This window comes from Chlorocebus sabaeus, chromosome X (genome assembly GCF_047675955.1).
Source record: "Chlorocebus sabaeus isolate Y175 chromosome X, mChlSab1.0.hap1, whole genome shotgun sequence".
Taxonomy (NCBI): domain Eukaryota; kingdom Metazoa; phylum Chordata; class Mammalia; order Primates; family Cercopithecidae; genus Chlorocebus; species Chlorocebus sabaeus.
In genome coordinates this window covers 136,173,698-136,188,216 of record NC_132933.1, presented here as the reverse complement: position 1 = coordinate 136,188,216, position 14,519 = coordinate 136,173,698, and the positions used below count along the sequence as shown (strand labels likewise).

The following is a 14,519-nucleotide window of genomic DNA, read 5'->3' as shown; positions in this document are numbered from 1 at the left end:
CACCTGATTAAGGTGTTGTCCAGTGTCTCCACTGTATAATTTAAGTAGAGTTTTTTGGTTTTTGGTTTTTTTCTGAGACAGGGTCGCAACTCTGTCACCCAGGCTGAAATGCAATGGCGCAATCACAGCTTACTACAGCCTCGACTCCTGGATTCAGGTGATCCTTCCACCTCAGCCTCCCAAGTAGCCAGGACTACAGGCATGCACCACGACATCTGGTTAACTTTTGTATTTTTTTGTAGAGACAAGGTTTCGTCATGTTGCCCAAGCTGGTCTCCAACTCTTGGGCTCAAGCAATCTACCCACCTTGGCCTCCCAAAGTGCTAGGATTATAGGTGTAAGCCACCACGCCCAGCCTCAAGTAGAATTTTTTTAATCAAATGCATATGTGCATACAACTCATAATAAGAAGTCTGGTTATTAGGGTTAATGTTCATATTTGGAACTTATTGGTAAATTGCTATTTTTAGTGGTCATGCAGAAACTTTCATGCTTTGAAACCATAGACTGCAGTGTAACCACTGTGACCTATTTTTTTCTCTTTTCTTTGCCATTAAAAACTGTATAGAAGCAGCTGTGCCCCCATGGGTTGACACTAACGATGAAGAAACAATTCAACAACAAATTTTGGCCTTATCAGCTGTAAGTATCTTGTGGTACCCCAGATAGAACATACTTTCTTCCTGTTGTGATGTATCTCTGTTGATATGACTTTAGTAGAATTTATTTTTCTTTACAGTTTTTAAAATATTTTGAGATGTTAGGAATGTACACATTAACACATGATGTATACATTAACAAAATGTACACATACTTTTTTTTTTTTTTTTGAGGTGGAGTCTTGCTGTCACCCAGGCTGGAGTGTAGTGGTGCAATCTTGGCTCACTGCAACCTCCACCTCCCGGGTTCAAATGATTTTCCTTCCTCAGCCTCCTGAATATCTGGGACTACAGGCGTGCACCACCATGCCCAGCTAATTCTAATTTTTATGTGGTTTTTTTTTTTTTTTTTTGAAACGGAGTCTCGCTCTGTCACCCAGGCTGGAGTGCAGTGGCGTGATCTCGGCTCACTGCAACCAACCTCCTCCTCCCAGGTTCAAGCGATTCGCTTGCCTCAGCCTCCCAAGTAGCTGGTGTTACAGGTGCCCGCCACCATGCCCTGCTAATTTTTGTATTTTGAGTAGAGACAGGGTTTCACCCTGTTGGCCAGGCTGGTCTCGAACTCCTGATCTCATGATCCACCCCTGCCTCAGCTTCCCAAAGTGCTGGGATTATAGGCATGAGCTACCACACTCAGCCTAATTTTGTGTTTTTAGTAGAGACAGGGTTTCACCATGTTGGCCGGGCTGGTCTCGAGCTCCTGACCTGAAGCAGTCCGTCTGCCTTGGCCTCCCAAAGTGCTGGGATTACAGGTGTGAGCCACCAATGCCCTGCCAAAATTTTTAATTTAATTTTTTTTGTTTTGTTTTGTTTTGTTTTAAGAGACATATTCTCAATTGGTCATCCAGGATAGAGTACAGTGGCATAATTATGGCTCACGACAGCCTTGAACTGGGCTCAAGTGATTCTCCGGCCTCAGCCTTCCAAGTAGCTGGGACGATAGGCATAAGCCACCATGCCCAGCTAATTTTTAAAAATTTTTGTGACGGCCGGGCGTGGTGGCTCACGCCTGTAATCCCAGCACTTTGGGAGGCCGAGGCGGGTGGATCACGAGGTCAGGAGATCGAGACCATCCTGGCTAACACGGTGAAACCCCATCTCTACTAAAACTACAAAAAATTAGCCGGGCGTGGTGGCAGGCGCCTGTAGTCCCAGCTACTTGGGAGACTGAGGCAGGAAAATGGTGTGAACCCAAGAAGGGGAGCTTGCAGTGAGCTGAGATCACGCCACTGCACTCCAGCCTGGGCAACAGAGCAAGATTCTGTCTCAAAAAAAAAAAAAAAAAATTTTGTAGGGATGGGTTCTCACTATGTTTCCCAGGTTGGTCTCAAACTCGTGGCCTCAAGCAATCCTCTTGCCCAACTTCCCAATGTGCTGGATTATAGGCATGAGCGACAACTGTGCCCTGCCCGCTTCTATTTTTTTTTTTTTTTGACAGTCTCACTGCACTCCTGCTGGTCAACAGAGCAAGACTGTTTCAAAATAAAGAAAGAATATAATACTTCTCCAGTCTATGATAAATTGTTATGTAGTAGGCTGGGTGCAGTGGCTCACACCTGTAATCCCAGCACTTTGGGAGGCCGAGGTGGGTGGATCACTTGAGGTCAGGAGTTTGAGACAAGCCTGGTCAACATGGCGGAACCCCATCTCTACTAAAAATACAAAAATTAGCCAGGCATGCTAGCACATGCCTGTAATCCCAGCTACTCGGGAGGCTGAGGCAGGAGAATTGCTTGAACCCAGGAGGTGGAGGTTGCAGAGAGCCGAGATTGTGCCACTGCACTCTAGCCTGGGCGACAGAACAAGACTCTGTCTCAAAAAAACAAAAACAAAAAAACATTGTTACATATTAATCGCATTTTGTGGAATACCGTGTGTTTTTTTCTTTTTTTATCAAAGGACAAGAGGAATTTCCTTCGTGACCCTCCGGCCGGCGTGCAATTTAATTTTGACTTTGATCAGATGTACCCCGTGGCCCTGGTCATGCTCCAGGAGGATGAGCTGCTGAGCAAGATGAGATTTGCCCTCGTTCCTAAACTGTAAGCAGGGTGTTCCCCAGTGTTTCCTCACAGCCTCGGTTATGTGCTCAGTATCAGCACATAACGATAGAAGGGGCCAGAAGGGTCTCTATCTGTTCATAAAAGCAGGCCCTGCAGCCCTTTGGCAGTTCCCCTGGTCAGGGCACCCTGGAATCAAAACCAAGGGCTGACTTGGCAGGAAATACAGGGTGGAGATGAAATGTGCCTTTCTATCCCAGTTACAAGGTAGAACACATTTCCCTACAGAAACCACAAACATGCTGCATCACCCTGAATCACATTCTGGTCTCTGAGGCTCATCGGGATCCTTTTTCCAAGCTGATTGCGTTTTCCATTCAGGCTCTGCCCTCCAGCGGCAACGTTTCTGCTCTCTTTCCTGAGGCTTTTCTTCCGACGGCTCCTCTGGGCTCCACAAATCCCAGCTTGTCCCGTAGGCTCCAGCGCATGCATGATGCATTCTGGAAGCCTGCCCTGGTGGTGCGGCCAGCAGGGGCCACCTTCCCTGCTGCTGCCTCCCTTGAGTGTTCTACCTCAAGCTCTTCCGTGCCTCCTCTAGTTCAGTCCCTTGTATTGAAGCTGTCACATGTTTGGAGTCAGCATTCCTTCTTATTCTGTCAGTGTTCCCTTTCTCTTAACCTTGTCATATGGGTGTAGTATCTTACTGTTCCCCGAGAACGTGAGTTATGGTTCTCTCAAAAGACTCCTTTTTCAGCTGGATGCGGTGGCCAATGCCTGTAATCTCAACACTTTGGGAGGCTGAGGCAGGAGGATCACATGAGGCCGAGTTCAAGACCAGCCTGGGCAACATAGCAAGACCACCATTTTTACAAAGAAATCAAGAATTAGCCGGGTGTAGTGGTACGCACCTTTAGTCCCAGCTACTCAGGAAGCTGAGGCAGGAGGATCACCTGAGCCTGGGAGGTCAACGCTGCAGTGAGCCATGATCACGCCACTGGCATTCCAGCCTGGGCAACAGAGTGAGACCCTGTCTCAAATAAAAGAAAGACTCCTTTTTCTATGCTGTTTCCTCGGGACTCTTCTGTTTGTTTGGGGCTCTGTCTTTTATGTGGCAGGCTCTCCTTACCTGTCCCTTCGCATTAGCAGTGCCATACTGAAAGGGTACATGGCCACTGAATGTGGGGACAAGCCTTTTGGCCTGGAGAGGCTCGGTAGCTGTGGGAAGGTAGCTTGCCCCCAGAAGACTCCTTGGCCTCCTGCCTGGCTGCAGGCAGGACAATGGGAAGAGCCAGTTGATAGGCAGACTGTCCCTTGACCCCTGTGGCTTGACCTTGGTGTCACACCCCCAATCTCAACTGCGCCACCGGTCCCTGAGTGTAGAGCAGCTTGGCTCCCCTCCCAACATGGGCAGAGCAGGGCAGGGCAAGGCAAGATGGGAGACCCAGGGGCTCTCTGGGCTTCCACCCTGCCTGCAGGCAACTCAGTACAGCTTTCTCTGGTCAACAAAGTAGACTGCTGTTTGCCTAGGCCGGGCACGGTTGCTCACGCCTGTAATTCCAGCACTTTGGGAGGCCAAGGCAGGCAGATTGTCTGAGCTCAGGAGTTTGAGACCAGCCTGGGCAACATAGTGAAACCCTGTCTCTACTTAAAAAAAGAAATACAAAAAATTAGCCAGGTGTGGTGGCACATGCCTGTAATCTCAGCTACTCGGGAGGCCGAGGCAGGAGAATTGCTTGAACCCGGGGCGGAGGTTGCAGTGAGCCGAAATCGTGCCATTGCACTCCAACCTGGGCGACAGAGTGAGACTGTCTCAAAAAAAAAAAAAAAAGATTACTATCTGCCCTTGACATTTCCACTTGACAGCTTTCCACTTGACTGCCCTTGATAGCTTCCACTGTCCTCTCCTCTCATTCTCTTTGTCCTTGTGTTTTTACATATGTAATTCCTTTTCTGTTACTTTCCTGACATCTTCAGAGGGAGCACAGATGAACACGTTTGTTTTGCTCTGCTTCCCCAGCCACATAGTGGTTTTCACAAGTATTTGCTAGCCTTTTGGTTCACACAGCAGCACAGGTTTTCTGTTTGTGAAAACACCACTCTGGAAGTGTTCTTCCAGACCAGAATAACAGTTATATGGAATCTTTTTTCTTTGTAATGAAACTCTTCCCTCCATAATTATTAACATATTAGTGGTAAATTTCTAGACTCCTCCCCAACCCTCCCATAAGAAAAGTATGTTTTATGGCAAAAAAAAAAAAAAAAAAAAAAATCTCATTACAAATTTCATCTTTCGACTTTATCTTTTTCTTTCTTTCTTTTTTTTTTTTGTTTGAGATGGAATCTCACTCTGTCGCCCAGGCTGGAGTGCAGTGGCGTGATCTCAGCTCACTGCAGCCTCCGCCTCCTGGGTTCAAGTGATTCTGCTGCCTCAGCTTCCGCAGTAGCTGGGGTTACAGGCGCCCGCCACCACACCCAGCTAATTTTTGTCTTTTTAGTAGGGACAGAGTTTCACCAGGTTGGCCAGGCTGGTCTCGAACTCCTGACCTCAGGTGATCTACCCGTCTCGGCCTCCCGAAGTGCTGGGATTACAGGCGTGAGCCACTGCGCCCAGCTAGACTTTGTCTAAAATAGCTATAGTTAAGAATATTTTTAGTTAAGGTGTTTTGTTTTGTTTTGGAGATGGAGTTGCGCTCTTGTCACTCAGGCTGGAGTGCAGTGGCTTGGTCTTGGCTCATCGTAACCACCTCCCCACCTCCCAGGTTCAGGCGATTCTCCTGCCTCAGCCTCCCAAGTAGCTGGGATTACAGACGCATACCACCACGCCAGGCTATTTTTTGTATTTTTAATAGAGACGGGGTTTCACCATGTTGGCCAGGCTGATCTTGAACTCCTGACCTCCGGTCATCTGCCCACCTTGGCCTCCCAAAGTGCTGGGATTACAGGCCACCACACCCAGCCTAGTTAAGGATATTTTTAAAATGTACCATCTAATCTATGTTTTACTACATATGCTCACAAAATCATAGGAATTGACTTTTTATTTTAAAAATTATTATTTTTTAGAGACAGGGTCTCTGGAATGCAGTAGCACAATAGCTTACTGCAGCCTTGACCTCCCGGACTCAAGTGATTTTCCTGCCTCGGCCTCCCAAGTCGCTCAGAGGCCTGTGCTGCTATGCCTGTCTAGTACTGTTTTTAACTTTTTTAGAGATAGGGTCTTGCTATGTTGCCCAGGCCGGTTTTGAACTCCTGGCCTGAAGCAGTCTTCCTGCCTCAGCCTCTCAAGTTGTTGAGGTTATAGAGGAGAGCTACCCACACTCCTGGTAGAATTGAATTTTGAAGAGTTTGTATATATAATGTGTATGCATATGTGCTTGTGTGTGTGTGTTTCAAGCTCTTCCCTCAGAATTTGAGGCTGTGCCTGTTCTGAGTAACTGACTCTGAGGGAAGGGTACCCAAGCTCCGGGGTGCAGGTGGCCTTTACACTTGCAGCCTCTGTCAACTTGAAGACCCTTTGAATCACCCTGAGCCACATGCTGGGCTCCTGCTGTGGCTCTCAAGACCAGCAAGAGGCCCTGAGTGGCTAGAGCCTGAGGCTAGTGGCCTGGGGTGCTCATAGCAGGCATGTAGCTGTCCACAGTTTTGGTTCTTTACAATTGTGGACCGCCCCCCTCACTGTTGACGGTAATTTTAGATTTTTTTGAAACCGTCTGAGAATTGGTATTTGGCAATTAGTGTTTCTAATTTGTCACAGGGTAACCTGCCCATCAAATATTTCAATATGATGCCAGTTTCCTCCTACTAATTTGTTGAGGATTACTTAGAAATTATAGTTATTATTTATAAGTCCTTATCTGTTAGAAATGCTTGCTGAAGCTGAGCGCGGTGGCTCACACCTGTAATCCCATCACTTTCCGAGACCGAGGCAGGTGGATCACCTGAGGTCAGGAGTTTGAGACCAGCCTGGCCAACCTGGTGAAACCCCATGTCTACTAAAAATATAAAAATTAGCTGGGCGTGGTGGCGCATGCCTGTAATCCCAGCTACTTGGGAGGCTGAGGCAGGAGAATCATTTGAACCCGGGAGGCGGAGGTTGTGGTGAGCCAAGATCACGCCATTGTACTCCAGCCTGGGCAGCAAGAGCGAAACTCCATCTCAAAAGAAAAAGAAAAAGAAATGCTTGCTGAAGTATTTACAAATGAAAGAATGTGATGTCTCACATTTGCCTTAAAATATTCCAACCCATTCCCAAAGAAAAGCGTGTGTGCGGGGGAGGGGAAGATAGATGGAACGCAACTGGTGAAATGCTGATACTCATGGTAGGTAGGTCACAGATACGTGGACTGCATTGTTCTAGCCGCTCCACATGTGTTTTGTTGAAAATTTCCATAACAAAACAAAAACAAGCTGTCAGACACAAATATACGGTCTCCAGACTTTTCCTCCCTGACACACAGAAGCACAACTTTGCTCCTTTGAAACACTTTTTCTGAACAGATAGTTAATGCATCATTAACTAGGAACACTTTAGAAAACAAAACTCTTGCTCTGGATTTCAAACTGCATATTAGTAGCTTAACCCTTCCCTGTGGCAGTCTAATGCTGTGACCGAGATGGGGTCCTGCTGGTACATCACAAGCACCCTCTGAGGCCCTCATTCTGATGACAGTAGGGAAATCACAAGTCCTTTCCTGCCTTGGCCTTGGCCTGTGACATTTGCCCAGTGTTTCCCAGAGGATTTTCACAGTATACGATGCCTTAAAATAGTCCAGGAGGCCGGGCACGGTGGCTCACGCCTGTAATCTCAGCACTTTGGGAGGCCAAGGTGGGCGGATCACGAGGTCAGGAGATCGAGACCATCCTGGCTAACACGGTGAAACCCCGTCTCTACTAAAACTACAAAAAATTAGCCGGGCATGGTGGCAGGCGCCTGTACTCCCAGCTACTCGGCAGGCTGAGACAGGAGAATGGCATGAACCCGGGAGGCGGAGCTTGCAGTGAGCCGAGATGGCACCACTGCACTCCAGCCTGGGCGACAGAGCAAGACTCCGTCTCAAAAAAAAAAAAAAAAAAAAAAAAATTGTCCAGGAACACAAATAGATAAATGTTTGAGAGTTGCTGTGCTCAATTTTCTTCTTTCTCTCTCTTTCTTTCTTTCTTTCTTTCTGTCTGTCTGTCTGTCTGTCTTTCTGTCTTTCTTGTCTTTCTTGTCTTTCCTGTCTTTCTTGTCTTTCTAGACGGAATCTCACTCTGTCACCCAGGCTGGAGTGTGGTGTGCGATCTCGGCTCACTGCAACCTCCACCTCCCGGGTTCAAGCGATTCTCCTGTGCCTCAGCCTCCTGAGTAGCTGGGACTACAGGTGCATGCCACCACACCCAACTAATTTTTGTATTTTTAGTAGAGACGGGGTTTCACCATGTTGGCCAGGATGGTCTCAATCTCTTGACCTCGCAATCTGCCTGCCTCGGCCTCCCAAAGTGCTGGGATTACAGGCGTGAGCCTCCACACCCGGCCGTGAGTTTTTTTCTTTTTAAGAGAAGGTATCTCTCTGTTGCCCTGGCTGCAATACAGTGGTGTGATCATGGCTCACTGCAGCCTCAACCTCCCAGGCTCAAGCAATTCTCCCACCTCAGCGTCCCTATGAATAGCTGGGATTACAGGCACATGCCACCATGCCCATCTAATTTTTCATTTCTTGTAGAGTCAGGGTCTCACTCTGTTGCCTAAGCTGGTCTCAAAGTCCTGAGCTCAAGTGATCTTCCTGCCTCAGCCTCCCAAAATGCTGGGAGTACAGGTGTGAGCCACTGCCGTGCCAGACCTGGATTTCTTTACCAGAGGACTTGACTTCTCAGAACCTTTAGTAGTCATCTGTATTGTGACTCTTCCCCGGAGGGTGACATAGATTATTTCTGCAATGTGCCTCTGACCGCACCTCTCATATCAAGAGGGAGAGACTATGGAAAACAAAGCAGTCCACATGTTTGTTTTTATAATCAAGACAGCAAACAGTGCCCACAATCTACCATAGGTACCTAGAATACCTAAGTCTCATGTTGGGCATTTCACAGAGCTCAGACTTAAAAGTGATTTCAAAGATATTTAGGCAGCCCACTACCTCCTGGGAAGGTTCATTTCACTTTTGTTTGCCTCCAGTGTTAATGGCTTGAGACCCTGGAACTTATCAGGACAAACAGACCCAGTTCTTAGTTCCCCCAGATGTCTTAGTCTCTATAACCCCTCACCATCCGGGTGATTTGCCTGTAAATACCCTTTGGTTTGTAAGTGTCATCGTTAAAGTGAGTCCTCAGGAGTGAATATAATGCGTTGTCTTAATTGCAGAAAGCACACGATAGCATATCTTGTATGTTTTTGATGCAGCCTAAGATTTCATGAGCTCTTTTAGCAGCTGTAGCATACTGTGGTTTGCTCAGCTAAACTCATGGTCAACTATAATCCTTTACAAATTGCTATGAAGCCCAATATCCCTCTTGCCGAACTACTTCCAAGAGATGTTACAACAGTTGTGTGGCCACATCAGTTTGGGAAATGCTGCTTGGCATGTAGTAAGAACTTAACAAGTGAGAGGTTATTATTCCTGTGACCATCCGTGATGGCAGACAACTTGTCTTATTCCCCTAGCACCTAGCATAGTGCCGGATGCACATGGCACCATAATTCCACCGGTAAATGTTGGTGGCATTAATAAAAGTGGGGCTGTGTCTAGCAGCAAATTCCATCTTGTTACCTGTCCTCGCTTGTATAGGTAATCGTGCATTTTGCCTCTATCACTTACACACTAACTTCCAGGCCTAGCTTCTCCATTCATAGGTGTGACAACTGTACATTCTGATGTCTCATCTAAGACAAGCTCTGTCCAGATTCACAAGCCTGAGTCTTATTGTTTTCTGCTAGTTCTCACTGATTTTCTTTTTTTTTTTTTTTTGAGACAGAGTCTCACTCTGTCACCCAGGCTGGAGTGCGATGGCGCCATCTTGGCTCACTGCAACATCTGCCTCCCCAGTTCACGCGATTCTCCTGCATTAGCCTCCCAAGTAGCTGGGATTACAGGTGTGCACCACCACGCCTGGCTAATTTTGTATTTTTAGTAGAGATGGGGTTTCACCATGTTGCCCAGGCTGGTCTCGAACTCCTGACCTCAGGTGTTCACCTGACCTCAGGTGATCCACCTGCCGCAGCCTCCCAAAGTGCTGGGATTACAGGCATGAACCACCACACCTAGCACTCACTGATCGTATTCTACTTTTTCAAAGTATTTTTCTGTCAGGCTTTCTTCTCAATCTTCCCCCCATTCTAAGAACCTTGCATCCCTTCTTAAAAAACAGGGGATTGACCAGGCGTGGTGGCTGACGCCTATAATCCCAGCATTTTGGGAGGCCAAGGCGGGCGGGTCACGAGGTCGGGAGATCTAGACCATCCTGGCTAAGACAGTGGAACCCCGCCTCTACTGATACAAAAAATTAGCCAGGCATGGTGGCACGTGCCTGTAGTCCCAGCTACTCGGGTGGCTGAGTTAGGAGAATCGCTTGAACCCAGGAAGCAGAGGTTGCAGTGAGCCGAGATCACGCCACTGCACTCCAGCCTGGGCGACAGAGCCAGACTCTGTCTCAAAAAAAAAAAAAAAAAAAAAACCTGGATAAAGAGGCATTCTCCCACCCTTTTGTCATTTCTACTCGCCAAAAAAAAAAAAATAGAACATAAAATGAGCCACTCTTCCAGGCAAAAACAAACAAAAATAAAATTTCACACCCCCTGCACGTCACCAAAGCCATTCCTTGGGTAGGGAGTGTGTACATGTTTGTGTGCATGTGTGTGTACTTTTTTTATGCTTTTTATTCTTTTTTTTTTTTTGGATACGGAGTTTCACTATTGTTACCCAGGCTGGAGTGCAATGGTACAATCTTGGCTCACTGCAACCTCCGCCTCCTGGGTTCAAGCCGTTCTCCTGCCTCAGCCTCCTGCGTAGCTGGGACTACAGGCATGCAGTGTACCCGGCTAATTTTTGCATTTTTCATAGAGATGGGGTTTCACCATGTTGACCAGGCTGTTCTCAAACTCCTGACCTCAGGTGATCTGCCTGCCTTGGCTTCCCAAAGTGCTGGGATTACAGGCATGAGCCACTGCACCCAGCCTTTTTTTTTTTTTGAGAAAGAGTCTTACTCTGTTGCCCAGGCTGGAGGGCAGTGGTGCGATCTCGGCTCACCACAACCTCCACCTGCTGAGTTCAAGTGATTCTCCTGCCTCAGCCTCCCAAGTAGCTGGGACTACTGGCACATACCACCACATTGGCTAATTTTTATATTTTTTGCAAAGATGTGATTTCACCATATTGCCCAGGCTGGTCTCAAACTCCTGAACTTGCATTCCTCCTCCCTTGGCCTCCCAAAGCATTGGGACTACAGATGTAGGCCACCATGCCTGACCCATTTTGCTTTTAGTTTTGTTTTTCATATTCAACCCTCAAGATTTTTATTTAATTTCTCTGAAGCGAGCACAGTTATCAATTGATTATTATTATTATTATTATTTTGAAACACAAACTTAGAGAAAAATTGGGGATGCAACATAGAGAACTTTCTTGAAATCACTTGAAACCTAATGTTGCATCACTCCCAAATGCTGTAGTGTTATACAAGCATTCTCCTACATGACCACAGTGTGCCCATCCAAATCAGGAAATGATCATTTACACATTATTGCCATCTCACTCTCAGACCCTATTGAGGTTTTTCCATTCATCCCAATAATGTCCTTTTTAGCAAAAGAGCCCAGTTCACACTCACAGGTTACATTTGGTTTTCATGTCTCATCAATCTCCTTCTGTCTGTTGCATGCTGTCTGGTGGCACATGCAGCCATTTGTCCCATTACTGTTCATACTTGGGTCATTTGATGCAGGTGGTGTTTGCCAGGTTTCTTGACTGTAAAGTTACTCTTTTCCTCTTTGAATTAGTATTTTTCTGGGATGTGCTCTGAAACTGAATATTCTGTTCATCAGACTTTCCATGTATATATATTTGTACAGACTCATGCAGTGGATTATAATCCGACGCTGTTGTTTATTTTGATGCTCAAATTATTACCAGTTTGAGGCCAGGCATGGTGACTCACACCTATAATCCCAGCACTTTGGGAGGCCTAGTTGGGAGGATCACTTAAGCCCAGGAGTTCAAGACTAGCCTGGGCAACATGGTGAAACCTCATCTCTACAAAAAATTAGCTGGGCATAGCCGGGTGTGGTGGTGGGCGCCTGTGATCCCAGCTACTCGGGAGGCTGAGGCAGGAGAATTGCTTGAACCTGGGAGGCGGAAACTGCAGTGAGCCAAGATCACGCCACTGTACTCCAGCCTGGGTGACGACAGAGTGAGACTCCGTCTCAGAAAAAAAAAAAAAAAAAGCCAGGCATGGTGGCATGTGCCCGTAGTCTCAGCTACCTGGGAGACTGAGGCAGAAGCATCACCTGGGCTGGGGAGATCAAGGCCACAGTGAGCCATGTTCATGCCACTGCACTCTGGCCTGGGTGACAGAGTGAGACCCTGTCTCAAAAAAAAAAATTACCAGTTTCGCCAGTGGGAGACTATTCAAACTGACTTGTGTCTTTCTAACTCGTCCCCATCATTTCTTCATGCGTTTCCTTGCTTTCTGGCACAAGATAGTGTTCTTCCTCTGCTCTAACCCTGGAATCGGCCATTTACCCAGGGAGCTCTGGATCCTTTTAGTGGAAAGTCTAAATCTTGGTATTTAGAAAGCAAGATCTGGATGCTAGGTGTGCTCATTGCCATTGGGGTGCCACTGCTCTGCATGCTCTCAGTGGACACAGCCAGGGAATGTGTGTGTGCTCATTTCTATGTGGAATGAAAACCATGTGTTCATGGTGCTACCTCATGACAGGGATCATTTTCATTTTTTCCCTCCCCATGTTTGTAACTCTTCTCTCTGGTGGTGAGAAACCTGGTTTCTACTATCTTTAATATTTTTACTTATTCGCCATGCATGTGGCTGATCTGTCATTTTTGCTGCCACTCACTCCTCTACTCAAATACCTTTCTCTCCCTGCTTGGTTCTCACTCTCCATTCTAGGCCACCCCCCTGTGTGGACACTTACCTGATCCACTTGGGCACCAACACATTACACCAGGTGATTCTAATAGGTAGCCAAGTTTGAGAACCACCAAGAGTTTTCAGATTGAACTGCACTTCAATCTTTTTATCAAGCATTTCCCACCCCATTGCTGACTTACTGGTTACTAGTTATTAGCAAGCTGCCAAACATTCTCTTTCATAAGGAACAACAGCCGCAATGCTTTCTTCTCACTGCTGGAAAGCATTTAATCGTCTGAGAAACAGCAAGTGATTGGTGGAGTCCTGGCTCTGCTTCTCGTTTCCCAGGTTGATCATGCTAGTTTCACAACAATGCCCTGTTTTCTTCTACTGAGAGCAGTATTGGTATCATTAAGATACCAAGAAATGCTGAGGTTTCATTGGTATTCTGTAACTTGTATTTTGCTGCTACGGGGAAGATAGCTGTTATGTTTATCCTGTTGTTAGCTTTCAATTCTAAAGCGAATACGGACTGGGCGCGGTGGCTCACGCCTGTAATCCCAGCACTTTGGGAGGCTGGGGCGGGCAGATCATGAGGTCAGGAGTTTGAGACCAGCCAGGCCAACATGGTGAAACCCCGTCTCTACTAAAAATGCAAAAATTAGCTGGGCATGGTCACGGCCACCTATAATCCCAGCTACTCAGGAGGCTGAGGCAAGAGAATTGTTGGAACCCAGGAGACAGAGGTTGCAGTGAGCTGAGATCACACCACTGCACTCCAACCTGGGCAACAGAGCAAGACTCCGTGTCAAAAAAAAAATTGTTAAAGCCAGTACGAACCCCCTCTGAACCTCACTCAGCTTTGAAAGTGCTCCTGCAAATCATCTACTCCAGTCCCCTTTACAACAAATAACCCCTGCGTGCACTTGTCTTTGTACGTTCTCAAATGTGTTCTTGTCTATCTGCTTTTTATTCATTTTTAATTTTGCCTTTTTCCACTGTTCTAATTTGCCTTTCTTTAAAAGTGTGAAGGAAGAAGTGTTCTGGAGGAACTACTTTTACCGCGTCTCCCTGATTAAGCAGTCAGCCCAGCTCACGGCCCTGGCCGCCCAACAGCAGGCCGCAGGGAAGGAGGAGAAGAGCAATGGCAGAGAGCAGGATTTGCCGCTGACAGGTACATTCCGGGTAGAAGACAGCACTCTACAAAAAACATTGTTCTTAGAGACTCAAATGAGCTTGACCTTTTATACATACCAGAAATGTCATTGTCTTAGGGAAAAATTATTTTCCTCCTGGAGGAAATCTTCATTTTTCTCTTACTGCCTTCTCTCTGACCCATCTCAATCATGTCTTCCCCAAGCTTTCCTTTACTTTGCTTATCTCCTTTCTCATTCCTTATTTTTATTTTTGTTTTTTTTTTTTAGACACGGGTCTCACTATGTTGCCCAGGCTGTCCTCAAACTCCTAGACTCAAGCGATCCTCCTGCCTCAGCTTCCCAAGTAGCTGGGACATACAGGCATGAGCCACTGTGCCTGGGGAGTTTTTTTTCTTTTTTTTTCTCTCTCAAACATCCGTCATCTTCCCCACCTCTCATTTTTGGCCCTTAACCATGTGATTCTTTATACTTCTGTCCCCTACTCTGATTCAGTCCGCCTCCTTTTTGTTTCTTTCAACCTGATGTTTCTCCAGTGCGTGTAGTCTGTAGAGCAGAACAAAGCTCCATTCCACTCCAAGTTACAAGGATCTATCTAGTTCTGAGCTAGGCACTGATGAACATTGGACTCATTGTGACACTAACTTACC

At 46.7% G+C, this 14,519-nt stretch overlaps 1 protein-coding gene across 1 annotated transcript in view; it reads left to right on the top strand.

Annotated features, from left to right (window-relative positions):
- SYAP1 (synapse associated protein 1) overlaps window positions 1–14,519 on the top strand; it is a 43,996-nt gene that overhangs the window by 22,313 nt on the left and 7,164 nt on the right. Inside the window, exons 4-6 of the mRNA XM_007991136.3 lie at window positions 569–642; window positions 2,559–2,698; window positions 13,741–13,889. Coding sequence (XP_007989327.2) covers window positions 569–642; window positions 2,559–2,698; window positions 13,741–13,889 — 363 coding nt within the window. The remainder of the gene's footprint in view (window positions 1–568; window positions 643–2,558; window positions 2,699–13,740; window positions 13,890–14,519) is intronic.